Below are 25,772 nucleotides of genomic sequence, written 5' to 3'. Positions count from 1 at the left end.
TGTCATCTGCATATCTGAGGTTCTTGATATTTCTCCCAGCAATCTTGATTCCAGCTTGTGCTTCTTCCAGCCCAGCGTTTCTCATGATGTACTCTGCATATAAGTTAAATAAGCAGGGTGACAATATACAGCCTTGATGTACTCCTTTTCCTATTTGGAACCAGTCTGTTGTTCCATGTCCAGTTTTAACTGTTGCTTCCCGACCTGCATACAAATTTCTCAAGAGCCAGGTCAGGTGGTCTGGTATTCCCATCCCATAGGTATACATATTCCCCTCCCTCTTGAACTTCCCTGTCACCTCCCACCCCATCCCACCCCTCTGGGTTATCACAGAGCAGCAGATTTGAGCTCCTTGCGTGATTAAACTTCCACCGGCTGTCTGATTTTGCATATGGCAATGTGTGTGTTTCAGTCTCCTCTCTCAACGTGTCCCACTTCTCCCACTATGCCCACAAGTCTGTTCAGTATGTCTGCATCTCCACCGCGGCCCTGCACATAGGTTCATCAGTACTATCTTCCTAGATTCCTATATATACGTTAGTACATGATTTTTGTCTTTCTCTTTCTGACTGATTTCACTGTATAATAGGCTGTAGGTTCATCCCTCTTATTAGAACTGAGTCAAATGCTTTCTTTTTATGGCTGAGTAATATTCTGTTGTGTATAGGCAGCACAACTTCTTTATCCATTCATTTGTTGATGGACATCTAGGTTGCTTCCATGATCCAATTATTGTAAATAGTGCTGCAGTGAGCACTGGGGTACATGTGTCTTTTTCAGTTATGGTTTCCCCAGGGTATATGTCCAATAGTGGGATTGTTGGGTCATATGGTAATTTTATTCCTAGTTTTTAAAGGAATCTTCAAACTGTTCTCCATCGTGGCTGTATCAGTTTATATTCCCACCAATAGTGCACGAGGGGTCCCTTTTCTCCACAGCCTCTCCAGCATTTATTGTTCGTAGATTTTTTTTTAATGATGGCCATTCTGACTGGTGTAAGGTCATACCTCATTGTAGTTTTGATTTATATTTCTCTAATAATGAGCGATGGTGGCATTTTTATTTATTTAGTTAACTTGTGTTTATTTTCAGTATATTCTTCCAATTTTATTTTATTTTTAAACTTTACATAATTGTATTAGTTTTGCAGTCTTAGCATTGCTATTCAGGCTCATTGACACTTGATCCTTCAGGCACCTCCTGGTGTGAGTGTGATACCCTGCTGGTCGTTTCTCTTCTCTGTGTGCAGCTAGATGCAGACGCAAGCGGATTCCGTGGGGTGGGGGCAGTGGTCCGCTTCTGCTGGAAGAGCTTAGTCATGGCGGCAGCAGCGCCTTTGTTCTTGGTTCTGGACTTTTCTGAAGTTCCCACCTGTTGGGTGTGCGTGTGTGCTCCGTCGTGTCCAGTTCTTTGCAACCCCACAGACTGTAGCCCACCAGGCTCCTCTATGCTTGGGATTTCCCAGCAGGAATGGGTTGCCATTTCCTCCTCCAGGGGATCTTCCTGACCTAGGGGAGTACCCATTGGGGGTACGTTGTGTTTAATAAATGATAGCTTACACTTAGACAGCAGTGACTCTGTACGAGGCCCTGTTCCAAGCAGTTTATTCACTTAACTGCAGTTTATTCATAAAACATTAATTCATTTAATCCTCACAGTCAGCCTGTGAAGTCAATACCTGTTCCCACTTTATAGATGAGGAGACTGAGTCAGAGAGAGAGTAAGTAACTACTTGCCCAAGGTGATACAATTAATATGGCAGAGCTGCGATATGAACATACACAGTCCTGCTCTGAATCTCTGCTTCTAAACCACTCACGTATGCCACCACTGTGACACAGTTATAGGACACACAGCTTTGGAATCAGGGCTTTCCCCTGAATCTGAGTTGGCTAGTTGCTGCAAGTGTTATAAGTGGCCCTGAAAGGCTGCTGCCTCTGTTTGGAAATACAAACCAAATATAGACTTGGATTCTAAGAAGGGTCATGGTATAGTGTTTATCTCAAAAATCACAGTCTACAATTCATTTCTTTGCAGTTTCCTTCCTCTGAGATTACAGAACAATAAGTTCCTAGAGGACAGTTGTCTATGAAACGTGACTCGAGTGCTTGTGAACTGCTGTGTCTGTGGGAGAAGGAAGCCCCCTCTTAACTGCATCTTGGTAGCGAAGCCTTTAATGACTCCAGTAGCCACTGGAGCTTTAGCCAGGAGAGGGAGTTGATGCACAAGCTGGCAGGTTTCCCTGGCATTGAGAATCATTTTTAATGGTTGAAACAGGAGCAACCTGCATTTTTTATTACCCATGGTATCTTGGGATTTAAGCATAGTGTTTTGTCTTACTTATTAAATGTCAGATTCAGGACATCTCCAGTAAATTGCCTTGTGGTACCAAGAACTGTCTAAATCCGTCCATTAGTATTCACCCTTCTGGTTTCTCTACCATACACACTTTTTACTTTGTAACATTTAACAGTAACACAGTGATTTAAGTAAACAAAATCTTAGGGGTTGTAGGGATTATGGGAAACACATTCATGTCTAGGAAAGAGTCTGTTATATGCAGCAGGTCTCAGTAGCAGGTGGGAATATTATTAGAGCCCAGCCCTTGAAGCCAACTGGAATGATAGCTCATCTACATGCTAGCTTTATGACTTCAGAAAAGTCAGTTCCTTTTCCCATCTGTAAAATGGAAAATAGTTGTTCTAATCCCAGATTCTTGAAAGGAAAAATACAGTAATCTATGTGAGGCATTTAGAAAATTACATGATGCTTCATAAGTTCTTAATATCTAGTAGCTTCCCTTTTAAAAATAAATGTGAACTATTTTGCCAAGGTTCTGTTCTTTCTTGGACCCTGCTTTTGGCCTTTAAACAAGTCATTTCCTTCTTAGGCTTTGGAGGAAAGAAGGGCTGTTTTATTTTTTGTTCCAGTTCTATTGAATTGTGATTTCCTAAGGGACAAGGAACTACAGTTGGCATTGGTGTCCCTGGGACATTGGTTCCAGGACCACCCCCCCACCTTGGATACTGAAACCTTTGGGTGCTCACGCCCCGTACTCCCCTCTCATTTCTGCCCCTCTTTGCCCTGCGTCTGCAGATTCAATCAGCCACAGATTGTGCGGTACTATACTATCGATTGAAAAAAATCTGTGTGCAAGTGGACCTGCCCAGTTCAAATCCACATTGTTCAGGGATCAGCTGTACTCTTGATAATCTTGCTGGCACATTGAATAAATTATTTTTTGAAGATTGTCATTTAATACAGTACAAGACTGTTTCCTTACATGCCACCACAAAGGATGGATTGAGTTGAGACATGGATGTGTTAGGAGCAGACACCTAGTTCTCTGTGACAGGATGGTAATCTCAGGGGAAATGTCACTTAGGAAGAGAGTACACCTCTTGCACATTGTGGGTCTTCAGTCAGTCAGTTCAGTCGCTCAGTCGTGTCCGACTCTTTGCGACCCCATGAATCGCAGCACGCCAGGCCTCCCTGTCCATCACCAACTCCCGGAGTTCACTCAAACTCATGTCCATCGAGTCGGTGATGCCATCCAGCCATCTCATCCTCTGTCGTCCCCTTCTCCTCCTGCCCTCAATTCCTCCCAGCATCAGAGTCTTTTCTAATAAGTCAACTCTTCACATGAGGTGGCCAAAGTACTGGAGTTTCAGCTTTAGCATCAGTCCTTCCAATGAACACCCAGGAATGATCTCCTTCAGAATGGACTGGTTGGATCTCCTTGCAGTCCAAGGGACTCTCAAGAGTCTTCTCCAACACCACAGGGTCTTAGTATCTATCAATTGATAATCGGTCGCCTGTATTCTGCTTGGAGCGTCAAAGAGCCATGGGACACATTAGTCTCTTGAATATTTGACCTCTTGCATGAATCAAAAGCCATTAACAGTCCACGGTCCGGTCTGTCTTGAAGACAGTCCAGCACCACTTCAGCTACAGGTTCTTCTTGATCTCGGACGCAAGCAGCTGGAAGGATGTGAGCACGCGGAATGACTGGCTGCCCCAGTTGGCTGTTTGTCAGCCATTGATTCACCCAGCAGATAACAAGGTCCTGTTGAAGAAGGAATGTAGGCCAGGACACAGGTGGCTTAGGAGACATTCCCTCCTCCTCTAGGCTTTAAGACAGCAGAACAGATGTTACACACGCGCTTGCCAGACCTGGAGAGTATGCACCTGAAGGGCGTCCTTGCGGGGAGAGTGTAAAGGAGCCTGGGCTTTGGCATGGGGGAGGCTGTGTGAAAGAGACAGTATTTGGATTAGACCTCAGAAGACACCTTGGGATGGAAGTATGAGAGGTCGTGCTATGGCGAGGAAACAGCAGGTATTTAACACGGCAAGTGTGTGAAGCATTCGGGAGCTTATTGGCCAAGTGCAGTGAACATTAAAGGCTTTAGACCTTGGTACACATGTTGGTTCTGTGTCTTATTAGCTGTAATCACAAATTATGTGATGGCTCCTCATTTCTAAATCTATAAAGCATAGGTAATGGCTCCTACTTCATGGAGCTGCGGGGATTCAAATGAGAGTGTGTATCAAGCTTCATCCTAACTGTAGTGCTGGTGCATAGATGTGCTCACAGTCACGTTATGGATGAGTCTACTAACAGTATAGGCTGAGAGGACTCTGATCAAGAATTTTAAAGTCTTCGCTAAGGATTTCACACTTTAGGGATCTCGAAAGGGTTTTTGAAAAGGACATGATCTGCTTTATCTTTTAAAAAGGAAATTTTATTCAGCCCAAGGAGGTCAGAGTTTTTATTTTGATTGTCTCATTTGAAGGTCCAACGTGACTTCAAAGTCAGATGGTTTTTCCATACTACATAAATTGCAAAATGTTGATTGAGTACACTTTTCATGGACATTAAAGTTTTTTTTTTTTTTCAAGTAATGTTATTTATAATTTTTGTGAAACTAAAAGCAGCTTTTTATTTCCAATTGCTATTTGGTGATAATACTGCTGGCTTACGTTAGAAAAAATAAAATTGCTCAAAGGAAGTAATTTCCGTATTGCCAAAGGGAAAGAAATGAATACAGATCAGTTTTCCTTTGCTTCCTCAAAACTTAAGTATGTTATTTCTAAGCCATGTCTGATATCTAGTAATGTTCTGATTCGTTTAAAACAGAATTATATACTACACAGATCATCCAGGACCTGTGCCCCTCCTCCAGTATTTGTTACAGAACCAAAACCAAATTAAACCCCTGGCCTGCAGGGAATAATTCAGTTATAAGGCTTAGGTTTCCTTGGGGAAGGTGCTTTAGGGCCTGAGTGTGTTTTCTGGGCTCAGTCTTAATATAGCGTCTTTTCAAAGGACTTGGACCAGGTTGTGACTCTGCTGTGGCTTTCTCTGGGTGCCCTAGGGAAGGCGGAGAGAGGTTACTGTGCCAGTGTGTGAGCTCAGTGTGTTCAAGCACATTCCCCCAGTCACACGTGGGAGTGAAAGTCTAGTGTTCATCTCTTGGCAAGATGACATACCCAGCATCATTAAAGTTCACCTGCCTATTTCCACTAAGAGTCAGATTATGATAGGCAGAGTAGCAATAATATCCAAAAGTTCAAAAAAAAAAAAAAGGAAGGAAAAGCAAATAGACTCATTGACAAGTCTAACAGTTACTCTGAATTTGATTCTAAACTGCCTAGTATCCTAGTAGCAAAAAAGGGAAACCTGATGGTTGGTATCTGATAGACATCCCTATCGTATTCACTATTATATCCATCTTATGTATTGATCCAAGAAGCTGTACTTTTAAAAAATATATTTTATATTGGAATATAGTTGATTAGTAATACTGTGTTAGTTTTCAGGTGTACAGCAGAGTGATTCAGTTATATACATACATATATCTATTCTTCTTCGGATTCTTTTCCCATTTAGGTTATTCCAGAGTATTGAGCAAGTTCCCTGTGGTATACAGTAAGTCCTTGTTGGCTATTTTATTTTTTTAAGTACTTTATTTGAAAGTTTTTAACATTGAGTTCATAAGATTATAGAGTAAGATGGGTCCATTGAACGTGTGGTCCGGATATTGATACACAACTAAAGTACCTGAGTTGAAGCTTCCACAGGGGTCACACAGCAGCTGAAGAGCAGAGCTGTTTCTGTCACACAGCCTTCTGATCCCCAGTCAAGTGGTTATCTGTGTTAAGTATAGCAGTGATACATGTCAATCCAAGTCAAATTACTTTCCCTTTTGTGTAGGCCCCCTAGAATGAAGAGAGCATAGATTGCAATGAAAAGTAAGTTGGGTACATACTCAGGCTGCTGCTTTTAAAAACAGGCATTAGGCCAGATGAGATTTCAAGGATTCTTCCCTCTTGAGAGTAGCTTCTGCTGCAGGTCGCTGCCCCTGGTACGAAGTTATCCATCATTGTGTGTCTGAGAGGGAGATGCGTTTCCCTCTCTCTCCTTGTTCAGATTGGAGGTGCTGAAAGACACCAGGACACGGCTGGCTTTGTAGTTAGCATTCAGAAGCTTTGCTCAAGTACGTGGCCCTCCCGAGAACACCCACCCTCTGTGTTTTGAGGAGAGGAGGCAGTGAATAAATGCTCCAGGAAAAGGAGAAGGCTGGGCCCCGGCCTAGCGGGAGGCAGGCTGTCTGCCCCAGGCTGCCACTCTGGCCACCACCCTGCTCTGCCCGCTAGCTCAGGACCTTGGCACCTGCCTTCTTCTGAGCTGCCTCTGCTCCCTCAGTTCCTGGGGCTGGGTGGTTCTCCTGCAGCAGAACGTGGTCCTCCCCCCTCTCCCTCAAAAGGTAAGTGCTCAGGTCCCTTTCCTGGATCTGTTTTACTGACAGATGCTGCCGGGAACAGACCGGGAATAACCATGCTGGGGACAGATCCCTGAATCCCTCCGAAGCTGTTAGGTTGCGCCGGGTCTTCCCACTCACCCCTTCCCTCCTTTTGTTCTGAGTATAGGAACTAAAAGCCTCAGTGACGCTTATTCTGTGTTTAGTATTAAAACTGGGGCTTCCTGTTTCCCCATCTTCAAAGCTCCCCATCCCACGTCTCCCCACAAGAAGGAACTGCGGTGGTTTCTGCCGCACAGCGTGGTGATCAGCCATATGTATGTGCCCGTCCCCGCCCCCAGTCGCACCCTCTAGGTCTGCGCAGAGCGCCGAGCTGAGCGCCCTGTGCTGCACAGCAGCTTCCCGCCAGCTGTCTGTTTAGCACATGGTAGCATGTATGTCGGAGAAGGCAATGGCGCCCCACTCCGGTACTCTTGCCTGGAAAATCCCGTGGACGGGGGAGCCTGGTGGGCTCCAGTCCATGGGGTCGCAAAGAGTCGGACAGGACTGAGCGACTTCACTTTCTCTTTTCACTTTCATGAATTGGAGAAGGAAATGGCAACCCACTCCAGTGTTCTTGCCTGGAGAATCCCAGGGACCGGGGAGCCTGGTGGGCTGCCGTCTATGGGGTCGCACAGAGTCGGACACGACTGAAGCGACTTAGCAGCAGCAGCAGCATGTATATATGTCAGTGCTACTCTGAAAAAAAAGATACTTTAAAACAAAAGAAACCTCATTAGGAGGAGTCTTAATCTCAGTGAAATAAAGTTTTAAAATCCTCTGAAAAAAAAAAAAAAAGGAACTGCGAATTCTTCCTAAGAGAAAGCTGAGTTCTTGGTGGAGGTGAGGGGCTCACTTCTCTTTCCTGAGCTTGCCTGTTTTCGAGGTACGCTGGGTCCCCAGAGACTGCCTCCTCTTGTCAGCAGAACCCTTGTCTCATGTGGCCTCACACTCGCCTACGCTCCCTCGGGGACCGTCCTTGAGCTGCAGGTGGTTCTCTGGGTAGATTGGTTGTCATCACCATAGCCTTCCCCTTCTGCTCTTCAAGGCACAGTCTTTTTAAATCTGGCCTCCCTGTCTTTAATTCAATTCTTAGATAAATTATAGAGTATACGGTAAATCTTTACCAGATCAGACTAATTTGGTAAGGGATTAGTTTGCATTAATTGAAAGCTCTTTTGAAGAAATAAGTATTTTTCTAGTATATGTAACTCAAAGTAGGTTACCTACCACTGTTGCCTGGTAGAGGCTTATCAAGATAATTATTTCTAATTACAGTATTAAGTGTTTGTAAGCGCTTGAAGATATTTGAAGAATTTATTTTTGAGATCTCTGAACACTTTGCCTAATCTCCCATACACTGTTAATTAGCAGGATCTATGAATAAAAGATTGAGCTCTCAAAAGGACATGTATTTCAGCCCCAGTTCCAAATGATCCTTGATTCCAGATTTACTTTGCCTTCCAATCAAGAAATAGAACTTTTGACGCTACAGGTTTTCTTTTGTCAGTGATACTGAGAGGAAGAGGTGGGGAGAAATTAAAACTTTCATGATAAAACTAGTGACTCAATTCCCGTTCTGTACACCGTGAACAGAATGTGCCGTTGTTAGATTTGAACTGCGAAAGGAAGTGTTCTTTGTCTGAACAAATTAGAACAAACAGTGTACTAAGACAGTTTACTAATAACATATCCTTTGGGATACCACGTGAGCATCTTTCAGATTTTCCATTTCTAGCATATAGTTATGGGAGGGGAAGTGGCCTCCTTCTCGAATAGAGGTCTTAAATGTTCTGTCTAGGTGTCCCCATGGATGTAATAATTACATCTTGATAAGGATGCTTATTGACCTTCAAAATTATTTTTCCAGTACAGATTGGTTTAGTTGGCGAGAAAACCAAGTGTTTGAGTCCAGGGTCCAGCAACTGGGTTGGTTCGTTGTTCAGTTGCTCAGTTGTGTCCAACTCTTTGCGACCCCATGGACTGCAGCACACCAGGCTTCCCGGTCCTTTGCTAGCCCCTGGAGTTTGCTCAAACTCATGTCCACTGAGTCGGTGATGCCATCCAACCATCTCATCCTCTGTTGCCACCTTCTCCTGTCCTCAATCTCTCCCAGCATCAGGGTCTTTTCCAGTGAGTCTGCTCTTCACATCAGGTGGCCAAAGTACTGGGGCTTCAGCTTCAGCATCAGTCCTTTCAATGAATATTCAGGGTTGATTTCCTTTAGAATTGACTGGTTTGATCTCCTTGCAATCCACAGGACTCTCAAGAGTCTTCTCCAGCACCACAATTTATGTGTTTGTATATTATTCTATTCATATATTTGTGAAGAATATATAAACAAATTTAGCATAATGCCTGACTCGTAATAAGAGCATTCAGTCATGATTGTCAGGGAAACAGGCTCTGGAGACAGACGGCCTGGATTTCAGTCCTAGTTCTGCTGTTTACTGGGCAATTTACTTCTCAGCATCCAGGTTTCTCATTTGTGAAATGGTAATAACAGCAGAACCGGTCTCAGAGTTTTTAGCCAATAAGATATGGCATGTGTCACTAACATGGTAGTTTTCCTCCTGGGCATGTGGCAGGATTGAAGTTAGGTAGGGCCAGTGCATCGAATTCAGGAAGCCCAGGAGACTTCTGGGGAAGGCTTTAGGAGCCAGTGGACAATCACCGAGTACCCTGCCCTGGCCACCAGCAGCACTCCTGATGCAGGGGCTCCGCCACAGCCTGGGTCCCTCAGCCGACTCACAGCAGGCTTGTTAGCATGAATGAGAGATAAACCTTTCCCTTTTTCTTAAGCCCCTAGAATTTTGATGTTGGTTGTTACGCCAGCAAAGCCTAGCACATTCTGACCAGCACACCAGAGGAACAGCCCTGATGCTACACCGAAAGTTAGATTTTGGCTAAAATGAGTAATAGTACAAAATTTCAGCTGTGTTGGCTTGGACACCTGGGCCACGGAAACCCTGAAAACCTTTGGATCCTGAACCTGCAGCTCCCTTGTGGGTGTGTCTGTAAAATCACCCTTGTGTGTGCTCTGAAACATGCCAGGCCCGGGCAGTGGCCGCCAGTTTGCAGGACCTGGCCTTTCCTTATGTGGCCGAGCTCAGGCAGCTTTTCTGTGAGCAGAGGTTCATTGTATTTGGCCTCAGGACTAAGGTGCAGGTTGTTATCTGTTGCCCTGGCTCTGATCTCTCTGCCCCTGCAGCTTTTGGCCCCTCTGTGACCCCAGGGCCTCGGGCCCTCTTGCCTCAAGTCCATGCCGGTCTGCGTCCACAGGAGCCCACACTCTGCCTTCCAGTCCTCTTGGTTTGGATCATGTGCCTCTGCTTGGCTATGCCGCTCTTTTTGTTCACGTCTCTCTGAGCTTTAGTGGGTACACATGAGATGTCCTGGGGGACAGCCCTCTTTTGAAGCCTGAACAATGTGTTTGAGCAACACTGGTAATGACTGAGATGTGCCTGGCATCCCAGTGAGGAAGGTGAGCTCCCAGGGGTAATTGTGCTGGAGGCTTGGGTTGGAGCAGAGATGATTCAGTGTCAGGTTTTGACGTGTGTCCAGGGCTTAAGGCTTTTCGTTAGCCTTTGTTCCAGAACACTGAGAAGACAGTGGAAATGTTACTGCTGCTGGAAGGAAAACATTATGAGGAATGGCTTTTCACTAGAATGCTGGCGGTCTGCTTTCATGTAAGGTAATAATAGACAAATCATTCCCAGAGAACTGAAGCTTAGCAGTCATTTTTAAAACCAGCGTCTTTTCTACCAAAACGGTAATTCGGGTTCCTTATTTTTTAAAGATTGGAAAATATAAAAGCATCATAAAAAGAATGACTCCTCATAACCCCACAGGACAAAGATAACCACTGTTAGCACTTTGCAGCTTGTTTTTCTTTTAGTTTTTACATAGGTACATTTGTAAATAACATAGGGATGATAAACAATAGTATATCTTATTGAAACCAAAATGGTTAATTTCTGTGCCGGGAAGTCTTTTAAGTGCTTGATACGAATTAGCTAATTTATTCCTCACAACTCTTCAAAGAATCACTATCTCCATTTTACAGAAGAGGAAGCTGAAGCACAGAGAGGCTAAGTCATTTTTCCAGGGCCACACAGCTCGCAAGAACGGTGCCAAGATGGAAACCAAAGCAGTCTGTCTTTCAAGTCCAGGGTCCCGTGTTGCCCTCTCACAGTCAAGATAGCTTGGAATACGCGTCAGGGAGTTTTGCAGTGTTATCTCTGAGTTGTCTGGTTCTGTCTCCTCATTCTGTAGATTAGGAAATCAAAGACCACACAGGTAATTAGGTATAGCCGAGAACACACAGCTAGTGAATGCAGTGCCAGCGTTGGAGCGCATGTGCCCTGACCCACCTGGTCCCCAAGCTCATTGGCTCTGGGCGAGCTGTGGACCTTAATCCTCCTCCCTGGGCCCCAGCCCCGAAACAGCTGCGTTTGTACCATGACCTCAGTGCCAAGTCTGATATGGTGGCTGGAGGACTCACTCAGCTTTCTTCCAGCCGGTACCTGCAGCCCCAGCTTGAGGTCAGGGATTGTATGGGTTTGCTGACTCTTAATTATCTCGCAGAGCCTGGGCTATAAAAGGCTGAGGCCTGCAGCCCAACACAAGTTTCAGCTCTCCACCCTCATCGGAAGTTTCTAAGATTTGCGAGCCAGCAGAAGGAGTCATTGATTGAGCTTTAGACACGGTTGCTGTCCTCCACCTGGACTCTCGAGGACGCGCCAGGCGTTGTAACTGAAGTGAGCGAGAAGTCAGCCAGCTGTCTGAGCACAAACATTCCTGTGTACGCCGCCGGCCGGGGCCAGCATTTGTGAGGGAACCGGGCCAGTGCCCTGAGACACCAGGGCGGGATAGGCAGCTGCTGTGGGGCTGAGAATTAAAGGAAGAGGAACAGGTGATGACTTCTTGCTTGTTTGGTAAGGTAAGGATTAAGAGCCCCGGTACCCTCCAAGGTGTGGTGGAGTTTTTAACAGGGACTGTAAGCAGGGTTTCTTTTTTTCTTTAAAAACAACTTAATCTGCTTTTATCTGAGTGACAGGAGCCTTCCTCCTTATGACTTCCACGATGTGGAGCAAAAAAGACAAGCGGACTACATGGTATATTAGCCAGAACGAATGTGTGCTGTTAGAAGCGAGGCCCGTGGTTACCTCTGGAGGGGGGGATGATGTTGTTGTGACTGACGGGGGCGCGGGGGAGCTTGTGTGTTCTTTGTTTTTTTTTTTTAACTGAGTCCTGGTTACACTAGGTTTAGAGTTTGTGAAAATTCGAGTTTTATTCTTTTCAAATACTCTCTTTTCTGTGTGTAAATTAAGCTTAAAGTTTAGAAGTCCTTGTTTTTATTTGTGCTTCATGTTGCACGTTGATACTTAGAAAAATCTAATCAGTTGAAATCAGGTTGAAATGATGTAGAAATTACTACCTCGGTATTAAGAAAACATCTTTACCTGAAATTGTCGGTCCGTCTGGACAGAACTTCTAAGGCCATTTTTTAAATTCTCTTCAAATGTATCTTATAGTTTTGTTTACTTATTTATTGGCTGCACTGGGTGTCTGTTGGGGTACACAAGCTCAGTGGTCGTGGCACAGGGGCTTGGTTACCCCATGGTATGTGGGCTCTTAGTTCCCTGACCAGGGATTGAACCTGGTCAGTCCCTTGCATTGCAAAGTGGGTTCTTAGCCACTGCACCACCAGGGAAGTCCCTTCAAATATATCTTAAATCAGGGGACCCCATCCTTTTTGGCACCAGGGACCGGTTTTATGGAGGAGGACATTTTCCAGGCCTGGGGTTGGGCGGGGGGGATGGTTTCAGGATGATTCAAACCCATTACATTAATTACATTTATTGTGCACTTGAATTGTATTATTATTATATCAGCTCTACCTCAAATCATCAGGCATTAGATCCTGGAGGTTGGGGACCCCTGTCTTAAATGACTTCAGTGCAGATTCTTCGGGAATAAAGAATGAGGTCACTTTAGTTCAGCAAATATGTAACTGACAGCCTCTTGTGAAGTAGGGCCAGAGCTCACTCTAGAGCTGGGGGCAGTTGCGACACCACCTTTCCCCTGGAGGAGTGGGTGAGTGCTCAGAGGCGGAGTAAAGTGAAGCAAGAGCACTATGGAGGATCGCAGGAAGGACTGGGAAAAGCTTCAGAGGAAAAAAGTGGCATTTGAAATGGATTATAAAGAATATACTGAATTTTGATAAACAGAAGTGGGTATGTAGCTGCCGTTGAAAATACGGTGCATATGAGGAAGTCCATAGAAAATGCATACACATTCTAGGAACTTACATGGTTCACGTAAGATGATTGGCATTCATCAGGTGCATGTTGGAGGCCTGACAGCTAAAGCTGGGCCCTTAACAGGGGCCAGGTTGTATTAAATAAATTGAGAGGCATGAGAGAGCCAGAGAGATTTTCTCTGAAGTAGAGCAGCATGATCAGATGGGCTATCTTAAGTGAAACTGAATTCCTGACCTCACAGTTATACTGTTATTAACTCTGTCGGCCCAAAGTAAACATTTCCTCAGCTTAGTGCCTCCTTTGTTTCTGTATTTTGAGCCTATTCCTGTTTGGATCCATGGGGTGAGCCATAGGTGCTTGGCTTCCTTGAACTTCCTGTGGTCATCTCTTCAGGACTTGAAGGTGATCATTATGTACCTTCTTTAGTTCCTACACCCATCCTTCCCCCTTGACCAGGTGAAGTCACAATTCCTTTATCCTTTTTTACAGTCTTAATAGTGATCTGGCATTTAATTCCTTCCAGCCTTTCCTATGTGATGCTCATCTGCCAAAGAAAGCAACCAGGATCTCTTACAGCCAAGTCGTGTGTGGAGAGAGGGGGGCCAAGAAGTAAGTTAAGAAACTTTTTTAAAGCTGTGAAGGAGGCCCACTGACCCACTGACCTGGGATTGTGTCCCCCTGGGCTACTGGACTCCCTCCATGGAAAAAGCACTGGGTAGGGTTTTGCATATGGCAAAGCGTTGATGCCAAGTGTTGGAAATGGTCCACATTTGAGCCTGGGTCACTTGTCAGTATGAGGTCTGTTATTGTCATAGCAGTTTTTGGCTGTATCAGCTTCTTCTCCCGTTAAAAAAAGCTAACTTGAAGTGAGCATTGTCTTGTCTCCCATTCCATCTCCCAAGACTCCCAAGTCATTCTTCTAATCAAAAGATTGTCAGCTTTACAAATAAGATACTTCAGTTTGCTGCTGCTGCTGCTGCTAAGTCGCTTCAGTCGTGTCCGACTCTGTGTGACCCCATAGACGGCAGCCCACTAGGCTCCGCCGTCCCTGGGATTCTCCAGGCAAGAACACTGGAGTGGGTTGCCAGTTTCTTCTCCAATGCATGAAAGTGAAAAGTGAAAGGGAAGTCGCTCACTAAGTGTCCGACTCTTCGTGACCCCTTGGACTGCAGCCTACCAGGCTCCTCCGTCCATGGGATTTTCCAGGCAAGAGTACTGGAGTAGGGTGTGCCATTGCCTTCTCCAATACTTCAGTTTAGAACCTAAGAATTTTTGTTCAGAGGTTGTGTTCAGATGCTGTAAAGATCTGTGTTTAGTCCTCTGGGGACAAGAGTGTAAAGAGGACCAGAAGTAGGATGAGTTGGATTCAAATTCTGGCTCTTTAAGTCTCTGTTTCTACATGTTATATGGATATAACATGTTCTTTGCCTAGTGTGATGGTGAGGCCCAGACAAGACCAACCCTGTGATCATCAGTGCTTGCCATGCGGATCCCATTTGCCTGTCCCTTTTAGAGCAGAATCTAGTCACCTCCCTTGGCCAGGGTGCTCAATGATGCAGTTCTTTTCTCCTGGTGGCCCTGGAGTGAGAAAGCTGTTTCTCATGGTCTTAGTATTGTCACTGTTGTTGTTTATAATCACTTTGGTTGTCGTTTGGGTTATTTGTTTCCACATCTAAATATTGCTGTTGTATTACTCAATTAATCCTGTACCATATTATTCTATCACATCTGTTAATGGTTCCATTAAGAAAACGATTCTTGTGTGGACGAATGTACCTACTGGAACTTTGCTTTCTTTTTTATTTTTATTTTTCTGCCCTTCTGTTAAATGATTGAGTTCTGAATTGAGCGCATTTCCCACAATGGTGAAGTTCTTTGTGAATGGGGCATGGCAGGCATTCCACTTACCTGGGCACTTTGGAAAACCATGAGGACTGATAACATCATCGTGTGATGGATTTTCTATACTGGCAACAAATGCTTACCATCTAATCAGACAGAACATTGGATAACCTGGTAGAGCGGAATCTCATCATCCCTGTACATGAGTGCAGGAAGGAGTTGGGTTGTCCTTCATTCAACTTGAGAGGATAGTGGGGAGTTTTTATCCGGTGAATACTTGCAGTTTGAAAATCTGGGGCATAAAGTATGTCTGTTGTGTGTGTACAGGGTCGGTCACAGTGACCCTCTCTTGGACTTCCAGTCTAATAGTGCTTCCCGTCCCCCTACCCGTTGTCTCCTCCAGGTAGAACGCCATGACATGAATACCCTAAGCCTGCCCCTGAACATCCGCAGAGGCGGGTCGGACACCAACCTCAACTTCGATGTACCAGATGGCATCCTGGACTTCCACAAGGTCAAACTCAATGCGGACAGCCTGAGACAGAAAATCCTCAAGGTCACAGAGCAGATAAAAATCGAGCAAACGTCCCGTGATGGGAACGTGGCAGAGTATCTGAAGCTGGTCAACAGCGCCGACAAGCAGCAGGCTGGCCGCATCAAGCAGGTGTTCGAGAAGAAGAACCAGAAGTCGGCTCACTCCATCGCCCAGCTGCAGAAGAAGTTAGATCAGTACCACCGGAAGCTCCGGGAGCTCGAGCAGAACGGGGCCCTCCGGAGCGCCAAGGACACTGCCAAGGACCAGCTGAAGGACATCCTGCCCTCTCTGAAGGATGCCCAGGCCAAGTCCCGCACTGCCCCCCACAGCCTGGAGAGCAGCAAGTCGGGCATGCCGGGGGTGTCCCTCACCCCGCCCGTGTTTGTCTTCAACAAGTCCAGAGAGTTCGCCAACTTGATCCGGAATAAGTTCGGCAGCGCTGACAACATTGCCCACCTGAAGAACTCCTTGGAGGAGTTCCGGCCCGAGGCCAGCGCCAGGGTCTACGGGGGCAGCGCCACCATCGTGAACAAGCCCAAATATGGCAGCGACGACGAGTGCTCGAGCGGCACATCTGGCTCCGCCGACAGCAATGGGAACCAGTCGTTTGCGGCTGGGGGCTCGGGCGCACTGGACAGCCAGGGCAAACTCACTGCCATCCTGGAGGAGCTCCGGGAGATCAAGGACACCCAGGCGCAGCTGGCTGAGGACATCGAGGCCCTCAAGGTGCAGTTCAAGAGGGAGTATGGCTTCATCTCTCAGACACTGCAGGAGGAGAGATACAGGTATTTCAGGCTCTGCTCTTAGGAGCTTGAGTTTCTAAGATTGGAGAGATTGTTTGAAAGTGATATGCGAATTTTTTTTTTTTTTTTAATGTGAATGTGGGTCAAAAGGCATTTAGGAACCGAGAGTCCCTTCCGTACTTTGCAATTCTAAATATTGTAATTTGCTACTTGAAGCCTGACAGCTTAGAGAAAGACATCATACATGTGGGTCTGTTAAAATATCACCATATAGTCAATGACTCACATGCATATTGAGCTCCTGATTCAGTAGACAGTTGTCACAAGATCTCAGTATACTAATTTCAAGATCTGTATTTGGGTTTCCCCCCGTAATAACTGTCAAGTAAAAAAACAAATTCACAGTCCAGCAAGGTAACTTCTATTTGGTACCTAAATCTCTTTATATAATGTATTTTTATAATGTCTTTAAATGTCTTTATATAATGTATTTTTTTGTGAGATTACATTTTGCTTATTAATAAACCTTTCACCCTAAATGAAAACCTTTCAAAAGGAATCTTAAAAATTCAAATCTTGTGGATTTATATAAGCTAATTTTTAAATTCAAGTGTTGTATATGGCTGGCTTTTTGGTGCCTCTAGCATAAAAAGTGTACATGTCCAAATATGAGGTGATTTTCCACCATTTTCCCAGTAAAAATATCCCCGCATCAGGTTTTTTTGTCAAGTGAATGTTAACTTCTAAGAATATAGATGAAACAGTGAATGCCTGTTACATATTATAAGATTTAAATTTTAAATTTAGTTTACATGTTGTTTTATATCTGATATATGATTTTATGTGAGTGTTAGTTTAGAGATGTGGCTTTTCCAGCTCTTGTATTTTATGAAACAATTTTTTTAAAACTTTCTGTGTGCATGTTTGACTCTGGATTCTTTGTCACATAAGAACAATTTTTGAGTCACAGTTTTTCTAAATAATATTGGCTTTAATTCCATTCAGGTAGTTTGGGATACAGCTCTGTTTGGGTCCAAATTTTATTTCAAGTCACAAATATCAATTCAAACAGTTTTGGTTCTCATTTTGTTATATGGTTATGTTTGTGATCCTCCTGGTTTAGTCTCTCACTATATGGCTTACCTTAGGAGATATTTGTTTTTAATCTTTATTTTATAGTGGAGTGTAGCTGATTTATGACGATGTGTTAGTTTCAGGTGTACTGCAAAGTGATTGTTATACATACACATATATCTGTTCTTCTTCAGCTTCTTTCCCCATTTAGGCTTTTACAGAGTATTGGGTAGAGTTCCCTGTGCCGTACAGTAGGTCCTTATTACCTATTTTATATAGAGCAGTGTGTCCATGTTAGTATCAAACTTCTAACTTATCCCTCCCCTACGCTTTCCCTTTGGCAATCATCAGTTTGCTTTCTAAGTCTGTGAGTCTGCTTCTGTTTTTTAAATAAGTTAATTTGTATCTTTTTTTAAAAGATTCCACAGATAAGCAACATCACGTGCTGTCTGTCTCTGTCTGACTTATCTCTCTGAGTCTGATAACCTCCAGGTCCATCCTTGTTGCTGCGAATGGCAGCATTTCATTCTTTTTTCATGGCTGAGTAGTATTCTATTGTCCGTGTGTGCCACGCCTTCTTTATTCATTCATCTGTTAAGAGGTCTTTAAAAGGCTTGCTTACAAACACCCAACATTGAGCAGCTACAAGGTCCTACCTGAGAATGATCATTAAATCTGTGTTAAAGTGTTTTTTAAAATGATTTTTTCAAGTGACCTATATGGAGTGTCTAAAACTGGCATTACTCAAAAGTCATCCAGGTTTAATGCATCTTCCCCAAGTAGTGCTTCCTGTTTCAAAATAAACATTATATAAGTTTTCAGATATAAGACAAAATTCCCCTACTCTGAGGGGACTGGGCATTGGGAATAAGAATCTTGGTGGTGCTTTAGATTTGAACTTTTCGAACTGCCACCTGTTAAGCCATCTTGAATTTGTAACAAGCTGAATTTTTTTTTATTGACACTTAAGAACTGAGACCTGTATTCACCATCACCGTGTACACTGGGAAATCAGTGGACTTGGCTCCGCATAGAAACCAGTCCTGTCTTTATAGCCTCTCTGGTGCACGAGAGCTATGGCGGTGAGCCACCGGGCACTGAGGGCTCAGAAGAGGGAGAAGCACCAGCATGCCAGTGGGTCCTTGCCTTGAGCAGGCTTATTGCCAGCCCCGCCTCCTGACCAGCCCAAACGAGGAGCCACTGGAGTCTGCCCTGTTGTCCCCACAGCCAGCAAGGTGCTGGTGTGGCGTGGGCAGAATAGCCCACTTTGGTTTGCATGAACCCTCAGTAGTGAGGACAGAGTTAAGACTGCAGAGACTAGTCCTTTCTGGAGCTAGAGTTCAGCGTTATCCAAAAGCATGTCCCCTACAGCTAGACGTACTCTTGGAAGCTCAGTCTGCCTGGATGAGCACAAGCCACAGGGCGGTGGCGACGGCAGGCACAAAGGATGTCATTTTCTAAGTGCTGTCGTACGCTTTTGAAACGTCGCGCTCAGAATCGATTCATCTCTTTACAAAGGTACGAGCGACTGGAGGACCAGCTCCACGACCTCACGGACCTGCATCAGCACGAGACGGCCAACCTGAAGCAGGAGCTAGCCAGCATCGAGGAGAAGGTGGCCTACCAGGCCTATGAGCGCTCACGGGACATCCAGGTGCCTCCCCCCTCCCACCAGAGCTCACGTGAGCTCTTCCCCGCCGTTCATTCATTTAACAAACCGATACATTACACGCAAGCCTGGAAGAATTTCTGGCATCAGGAGCAGACATTTAATCTTTACCCTGTTGACCCCAGTAGCTCCTGTTACAGACTTTAAGCTATAGTCTGTTTGCTTTCTGCCTAAAGTAGTTAACAATTATTTTTTACCTACACCAAGCCTAGCGCCTATACTCTGCTCTCCCCACCATCACCACATTTTTACAAATTTTAAAATATGAGACGAACCTTGCCTTCAACATGCTTCCTTAGGTGAGAAATCAAGAGGAACACAGCTGCCAGGGGCCTCAAGACAACATGAACGAGGGCCAAGTTACATGATTATAGGCTCTGAAAGCCTCAGAAATTCAGGCGTGTGGTGCCTAGCAAGCTATGGACTTGTGGGGCAGGGGGCCACAAAGTGATTAGACCCTGGATTTCAGTCCCAGCTGTTTACCAGCTACCTGGTCCTGAGCAAGCTTTAAGTTTCTTTGCTTATCTGTAAAATAATAGCTTTCATATTTGTGGGAATTTCAAGCACTTGAGCACATACTCTGTGCCAGGCACTGTCAAAGCACTTGAGGTGTCTGTACGCCCATTTGTTTCTGTTTGGGATAGCTCCTATTACTCTTCCCATTTCTCAGATGTAGAGACCAAGGCACAGAGAACTTGTTCAAGGTCTTACAAGTAGTCCTTGAGTAATGAATCTGAATCAAAGTCCTGGAGAAGGTGGGTTTCGAAGGGGTGGATGGGATCCCAGTGGATGGAGGAAAATGGATCAGTATAAACAAAGGCGTGTTCTAGTGATAGTGTGATACTAATGCTGTCATGGTGCTTCCCTGGTGGCTCAGATGGTAAAGAATCCACCTGCAACGCAGGAGACCTGGGTTCGATCCCTGGCTCAGGAAGATGCCCTAGAGGAAGAAATGGCAACCCACTCCAGTATTCTTGCCTGGGAAATCCCATGGACAGAGGATCCTGATGGGCTACAGTCCATAGGATCGCAAAAGAGTCAGACACAGCTGAGCAAGTGAACAACAATGCTGTATTGAAGCAGCCGTAGGCTTCTTGAGCTCCTTTTTGGGGTTCCAGAAGGTCTCTTTCACCCCAGTTTTTATTCATATATAATTTTCATACAACTGTATGAAAATATACAATATAATGATTTCATATGTGTACATATTGCAAAAATATCACTACAGTAAATTAACATTCATCACCTCACATAGTTACAAATTTGTTCTCTTATGATGAGAACTTGTAAGGTCTACTCTGAGCAACTTTCAAATATACAATACAACGTTGTCAACTAGAGTGACCAAGCTGTACATTGCATTCCCCAGGGTTTATTCATCTTATAAGTGAAAGTTTGTGCTTTTGACCCTCTTCACCCATTTCGCCTCCCTTCCCCTGTTAGATTCTACAGTGTTGGTTGTCTGTCTGACTCATTTCACTTAGCGTTAATACCCTTTAGGCCCATCCGTGTTGCAAAGGGCATTGCTCTCTTCTTTCTCATGGCTGCATAGTATGCCTGTGTGTGTACGTGTACCACATTTTCTTTAGTGATCCATCAGTGGACACTTGAGTTGTTTCCACGGATTGGCTATTGTCAGTAACACTATAATAAATGTGAGGGTGTGAATTTCTCTTCTAGATGGTAATGTCGTGTCCTTCCGGTATGTACACAGAAGTGGGACTTGTGGATCGTATGGTAGTTCTATCTGTAATTTTTTGAGGAACCTCTGTACTGTTTTCCATGGTGGCGGCAGTGATTTACATTCCCACAGATTCCCTTCTTTAAGAAAAGAAAACAAAGAGTACTATCCAGGTCACGCACAGCTTCAGTTTTACAAATGTTCTTTGTAGGCGTGGTTATTTTCTCCAACCCCACTTTACAAGGGGCTGAAACGCAGATTTCTCCGACAGTGTATGAGCCAGTTTCAGCTGTCCATGTTTTCTTCCTTCCTGTCAAGGGCTGAGCCAGTGCTGCTGCCAGTTGTCTGCTTGGACAATGCTGGGAGCCAAAGAAAGCATCAGACTTATTTGCCCCTGAGGACCTTGGTGCAGAAGACACCAAGCGGTTTTCCGCTCTGGGCTAGGAGACTGAGCTTTACTGCTGACTGGTGTAAAAGATGTGAACCCGTCTAAATGTGACGTGTTGCCAGGCAAACAGCACAGTCTGTTTTATTAGAGCATGCTGTTTAGCATACATCTGGGATTCCACTGGCTTATATCTAAATATTATATATGGTTTGCTTATTTACGGGATTGTTTGGGTTTATATTGTTACTCTTTTTTAAAAGAAATATACTTTAGAGATGAAAGGGGTAAGATAAGGGGGGAGGTGAACTTAGAGAGAGAGCTTAAAAATTCAGATTTCATTTTACCGTTTTCTAGTTTTACCTGTAGCTCAGAAGTGCAAAGGGGTGTCCGTGTGAGTGACTGGAGGGCCTTTGCTGTTAGAATCTTGCCCCTGTCTCTTACTGTGTGACCCCGCACAAGTCAGTGCTATGCCTCAGCTTCCTCATCTGTAAAATGGAAATGTTAACAAGCTCTACCTCAAACATCTGTCAGAAGGATTAAATGGGATAAGATAGATAAAATACTGAAACCTTTACCTGACATATTAGCAGCCAAAAAACAGATGCTGGTCAGTTTCATATTTAGTATGTATGAGTAGCTCTATTTCTTGGGGCTTTGGTGACTGGGCCTGCTCAGCTTCCTCTTTCTTGTTTCTTTTGTGCTTATAGGCAGGGTTATACAAGGTGATGGAGTAGCATAGATGAGGGTAACTGTTGCCTGTTAGGATACAAAGCTTTTGCTGTTGTTTTAAAGAGCAAATGAGTTTTTTTAACCCTGAATTCGAAATGAAAAGTTTAAAGATAATCCTGTCCTTTGTCCTTATCCCCAATAAATGCAGTACTTACTTTGGCCCACTATTTAATTTCTTAGCGGGTGCTGTGACCAAAATTCCTCACAGTTGACTGCTTAATTTTCTTGACTTTCTCTTTTGGCTAAAAATTTGACCGAAGTTCTAAGGCAGTGTCTAGAATCAATCTATTCTGTATATGTAAATCATCTCCCCAGTCACAGGTGAATGCATTTCCCTAAAATGGTGATCTTTTGTCCCGTTCCATCACTAGTTCCATGCCATGCCTAAAACAGAGGATGCTGTCTGTGGACCTACGCATTTTAAAAGAATACATGATCTGGGGGGCCCTTTGCCTGTTGCTATGGAAGTCAGCATTGTTTAGATTGTGAGGATCTGAAGAAGTTTTACCTGCTTTGTCAGTAGCCTGTATAATGAGAGTTACTATAGTAACAGGGAACCCTTGGCCCATAGAGTATGGTCACAGAAAGGAAAGTAAATCAATGTTGGCACCATTATGCTGGTTTAAAATCTGAAAACATGACTGGATTTTAATTGAGCAAACATATATTGGGAAATAAGTTAGAAAATAGGCTGGTGAACCAAACTAGGTCATTGTACTGCCTCTTAGGTCTTTTTCTCCTGGGAGGTGTATGTTTCTTCCCTTTTTCAAACCTCGGGTCCCCTTACTGGCATTCAGTCTCCGGAGTGTGCAGCCAGCCTGCGTCTCCTGCTGGAGGTATTCAGGGCACAGTGCAGGCATGGTCCCCTGGTTAGGCACGAGGCCCGGAGAAGGGCTTGACAGTCTGGTGGGTCCAGGAATGCTTCCCTCAGGATGTGACCATCAACATGGGACCTGAAAGATGGAGCGGGGTGGTGTGTGGGGAGGCAGACCTTTTAGGCACAGCACAGCGCGTGTGCAAAGGCCCTGAACATGGTCCTTCTCAGCACTTTATAAAGCCAGGATGGCTAGAACACAGTGAAGGCGGGGAGGAAGTGGGCTTATCTGGTAAGCTTGGCAGGAGAGAGTGGCTGGGCCTGGGCCACGTTAAAGATTTAAAAGGTTCTACGAGAAAGAGCCATACCAGATACACATCTTTCAGAGGTCACCTGGGCTGCTGTGTGGGAAGTGGATTCATGTGGTTGGGGATGGAGAGGATGTGCAGAGAAACAAGTGTAAAGTTATTGCAGGCAGAGACCCTGGTGGTTTAGGTGGGGGGTTACTGTGGGAGGGGAGACGAACGGACCAGTTAAGATAAATGCCAGACATTGTGTGGGTGGGGCTAGGTCATGAGAAGGGCATCAAGGAATGCCCCTCATGCTTCTCATATGAAAATTTGGCTCACCAAGAGCTGTTTTCTGAGAAAAGGAACTGGAAGGGAAACGGGGTTGATGGCAGGAGTGAGGATGGTGAGGACGTGTATACAGAACTGGCCACATTGCATCTGAGGTGCTTCTGAGAAGCTCTGACGGAGATGTCAGGGCCTCCCTGGTGGCTCAGTGGTGAGGAACCTGCCTGCCAGTGCAGGAGATGCAAGAGACGTGGGATCAGTCCCTGCGTTGGGAAGATCCCCTGGAAAAGAAAATCGCACCCCACTCCAATATTCTTGCCTAGGAAATCCCATGGACAGAGGAGCCTGGTGGGCTACAGCCTATGGGGTCACAAAAGAGTCAGACACGACTTAGTGACTAAACGGCAGCAGTGATGGAAATGTCAGGGACTCATGTAGACACACAGCTCCGTCTCAGAAGAGACACCTGGGCTGGAGATGTTCTTGGAATACAAGTAATGAAAGCTTGGGGGGGCTGAGACCTAGGGAGAAGGTGTGGCCTCAGGTAGGGCCCTGGGGATGCGGCATTCAGAGAGCAGCCACGGGAGCCCCACGGTCCACGGCCCTGTCTCTCCCGCTGTCCTCCACTGCTCTGCAACAGATGCGCAGACTCTGAGCAGTGGCGTGAGGACCAGCAGTTGGAGATGCCACTTCCTTCACTGCTGAAGATAGTCTTCTGTTGCCAAACGGGACCCCACCCCCTCCACTGGTTTGTCCCTGAGAGTTCCACCAGATGCCAGTATTTTATGCACTTTATTCTACATAGAGGCAGAGTCAAAATACCTAACTGTGGGACTTCCCTGGTGATCCAGTGGTTAAGATCCTGTGCCTCCAGTGCCTCCCCTGGTCAGGGAACTAAGATCCCACATACTGTGCAGTGCGGCCAAAAACCAAAATACCTGCCCTTAAATTCCTTATTCATGGTATTTCACGGTTGTAGATACAAGCTCGTTCTATCCATGAATAGCAGGATAAGGCGAGCCCTGGGATTCTTGTCTGACACCTGTCTGTCATCACCACCATTATCATCATCAGCGTCGGTGTGAAGCTGCCCCAGCAGCAGCGTCCTGAGCGGGGCGGCCCTGTGCACGTCCTGGCTCCCGCTCCTGTGTTGCCCCAACAGCGTTTGATCCTCGCTCTCCCTCTCGCCCACAGGAAGCCCTGGAGTCCTGCCAGACTCGCATCTCTAAGCTGGAGCTCCACCAGCAGGAGCAGCAAGCCCTGCAGACGGACACGGTGAACGCCAAAGTCCTGCTGGGCAAGTGCATCAATGTCGTCCTCGCCTTCATGACCGTCATCTTGGTGTGCGTGTCCACCATCGCCAAGTTCATCTCGCCCATGATGAAGAGCCGCTTCCACATCCTCGGCACCTTCTTCGCTGTGACTCTCTTTGCGATATTTTGTAAAAACTGGGACCACATTCTGTGTGCCATAGAAAGGATAATAATACCAAGATGAAGTCTCCGGTTCCTGTCCTCGCATCCTTTCAAGTTTTTATTTTAAAGAAAACTCTGTGCATACTACCAAACTTTAAAATGAACATTTGTGCCGACGGACGAATACAAGGACCGGGGCTGTGCATTGTAAATAACTACAGTTCTCGTCACTCGGTGGCACTCGCCAGCTGGGTCCCTGTGCGTGGTTACCGTGAATCTGTTTCCAGGCTCTCCCCACCTTGCTCACTGCCTTAATCAGTCCTGGTTTCCTGCCCACCTGACCAGCTCAGCATGGTCAGCCTCTGGTTGTCAAGCACGCGGTGTAATCAGTGACCCAGAAGGAGAGAGGTTTTCAGTCTCTCTTAAGTCTCTGTCGATACTGAGCTTCACCATTGCTAGGGTTACATTTCCCCTCGAGTCCTGGAAGCAGTGAAGATGTGGCAGGACTTGGGGAGGGGAAGACGCTCAGACGGTGACCCTGTGAGCCTGTGGGGCCTGTGAAAGCACAGTAGATCCCGTGTAATCTGTCCCACTGTCCGCTGCTGGCCGTTGGTCCCCCGTGTGCCCAGTGTCCACCGTGGCCAACTGTGTGTGACTGTCACATGGGAATCTTACGGTTCACCTGTTAGTCCATCAAAAGTCTAACCTAGCTGTTCCATTGCTCTTTAAATGGTAAGACGTGAGGATTTATGAACGGGTCTTGCCTTCTTTCACCCAGGGAGCCACAGTCCTGATTCCACCTTCACTGACTGTCGAACGTACCACCTTCCAGGCATATAGAGATGCTCCCCAATCCCTCTTCAAACTGTGTCTTTAATTGAGGTCCGAAAAGCACTGTATTTGTGTTCCAGCAAATTTTCACTGTGATCAGCCCCTCTCAGGATGTGTTTCGTTTTCTGTGATTCATTTTATTCAGTCTGTGAGGGCTGGCAAAGTGTACTCAGTAAATAAAAAAGGCTGCTCACATTTGGAGTGTTTTGTTTTGTTTTTTTTTCTCTCTCTCCAAGAAAGGACAGCAGGATCATAGTTTCTAAAGCTAAAGTGCCCTGAAGTGGGAACACTGGAAAAAGGGAAGAAAATAGAATATGTGGTCTAAGGGGGTGGCATCTAAGTGGGTGCAGGTGGCCTGGGTGAAGATTGAGAGGGTCTTTGGCAGACCCTGAAAGACCTGTAAGAATAAA

The 25,772-nt window shown here is 45.4% G+C and overlaps 1 protein-coding gene across 10 annotated transcripts in view; it reads left to right on the top strand.

Moving 5' to 3' along the window:
- The window catches only part of TMCC3 (transmembrane and coiled-coil domain family 3), a 286,943-nt gene extending 261,386 nt beyond the window's left edge, over window positions 1-25,557 (top strand). For 8 of the 10 annotated variants that reach the window (XM_061415756.1, XM_061415762.1, XM_061415764.1 and 5 more), the window contains 3 exons: window positions 15,312-16,228; window positions 18,779-18,914; window positions 24,311-25,557. In XM_061415756.1, coding sequence (XP_061271740.1) covers window positions 15,312-16,228; window positions 18,779-18,914; window positions 24,311-24,613 — 1,356 coding nt within the window. In that variant the 3' untranslated portion in view covers window positions 24,614-25,557. Of the gene's footprint in view, window positions 1-9,906; window positions 11,743-12,981; window positions 13,676-15,311; window positions 16,229-18,778; window positions 18,915-24,310 lie in introns of those variants that run through there. The other 2 variants (XM_061415755.1, XM_061415765.1) reach the window with 2 other exon arrangements.
- Window positions 25,558-25,772: the final 215 nt, after the last annotated feature.

This window comes from Bos javanicus, chromosome 5 (genome assembly GCF_032452875.1).
Source record: "Bos javanicus breed banteng chromosome 5, ARS-OSU_banteng_1.0, whole genome shotgun sequence".
Classification (NCBI taxonomy): domain Eukaryota; kingdom Metazoa; phylum Chordata; class Mammalia; order Artiodactyla; family Bovidae; genus Bos; species Bos javanicus.
This window is presented reverse-complemented; position numbering and strand designations above follow the sequence as displayed.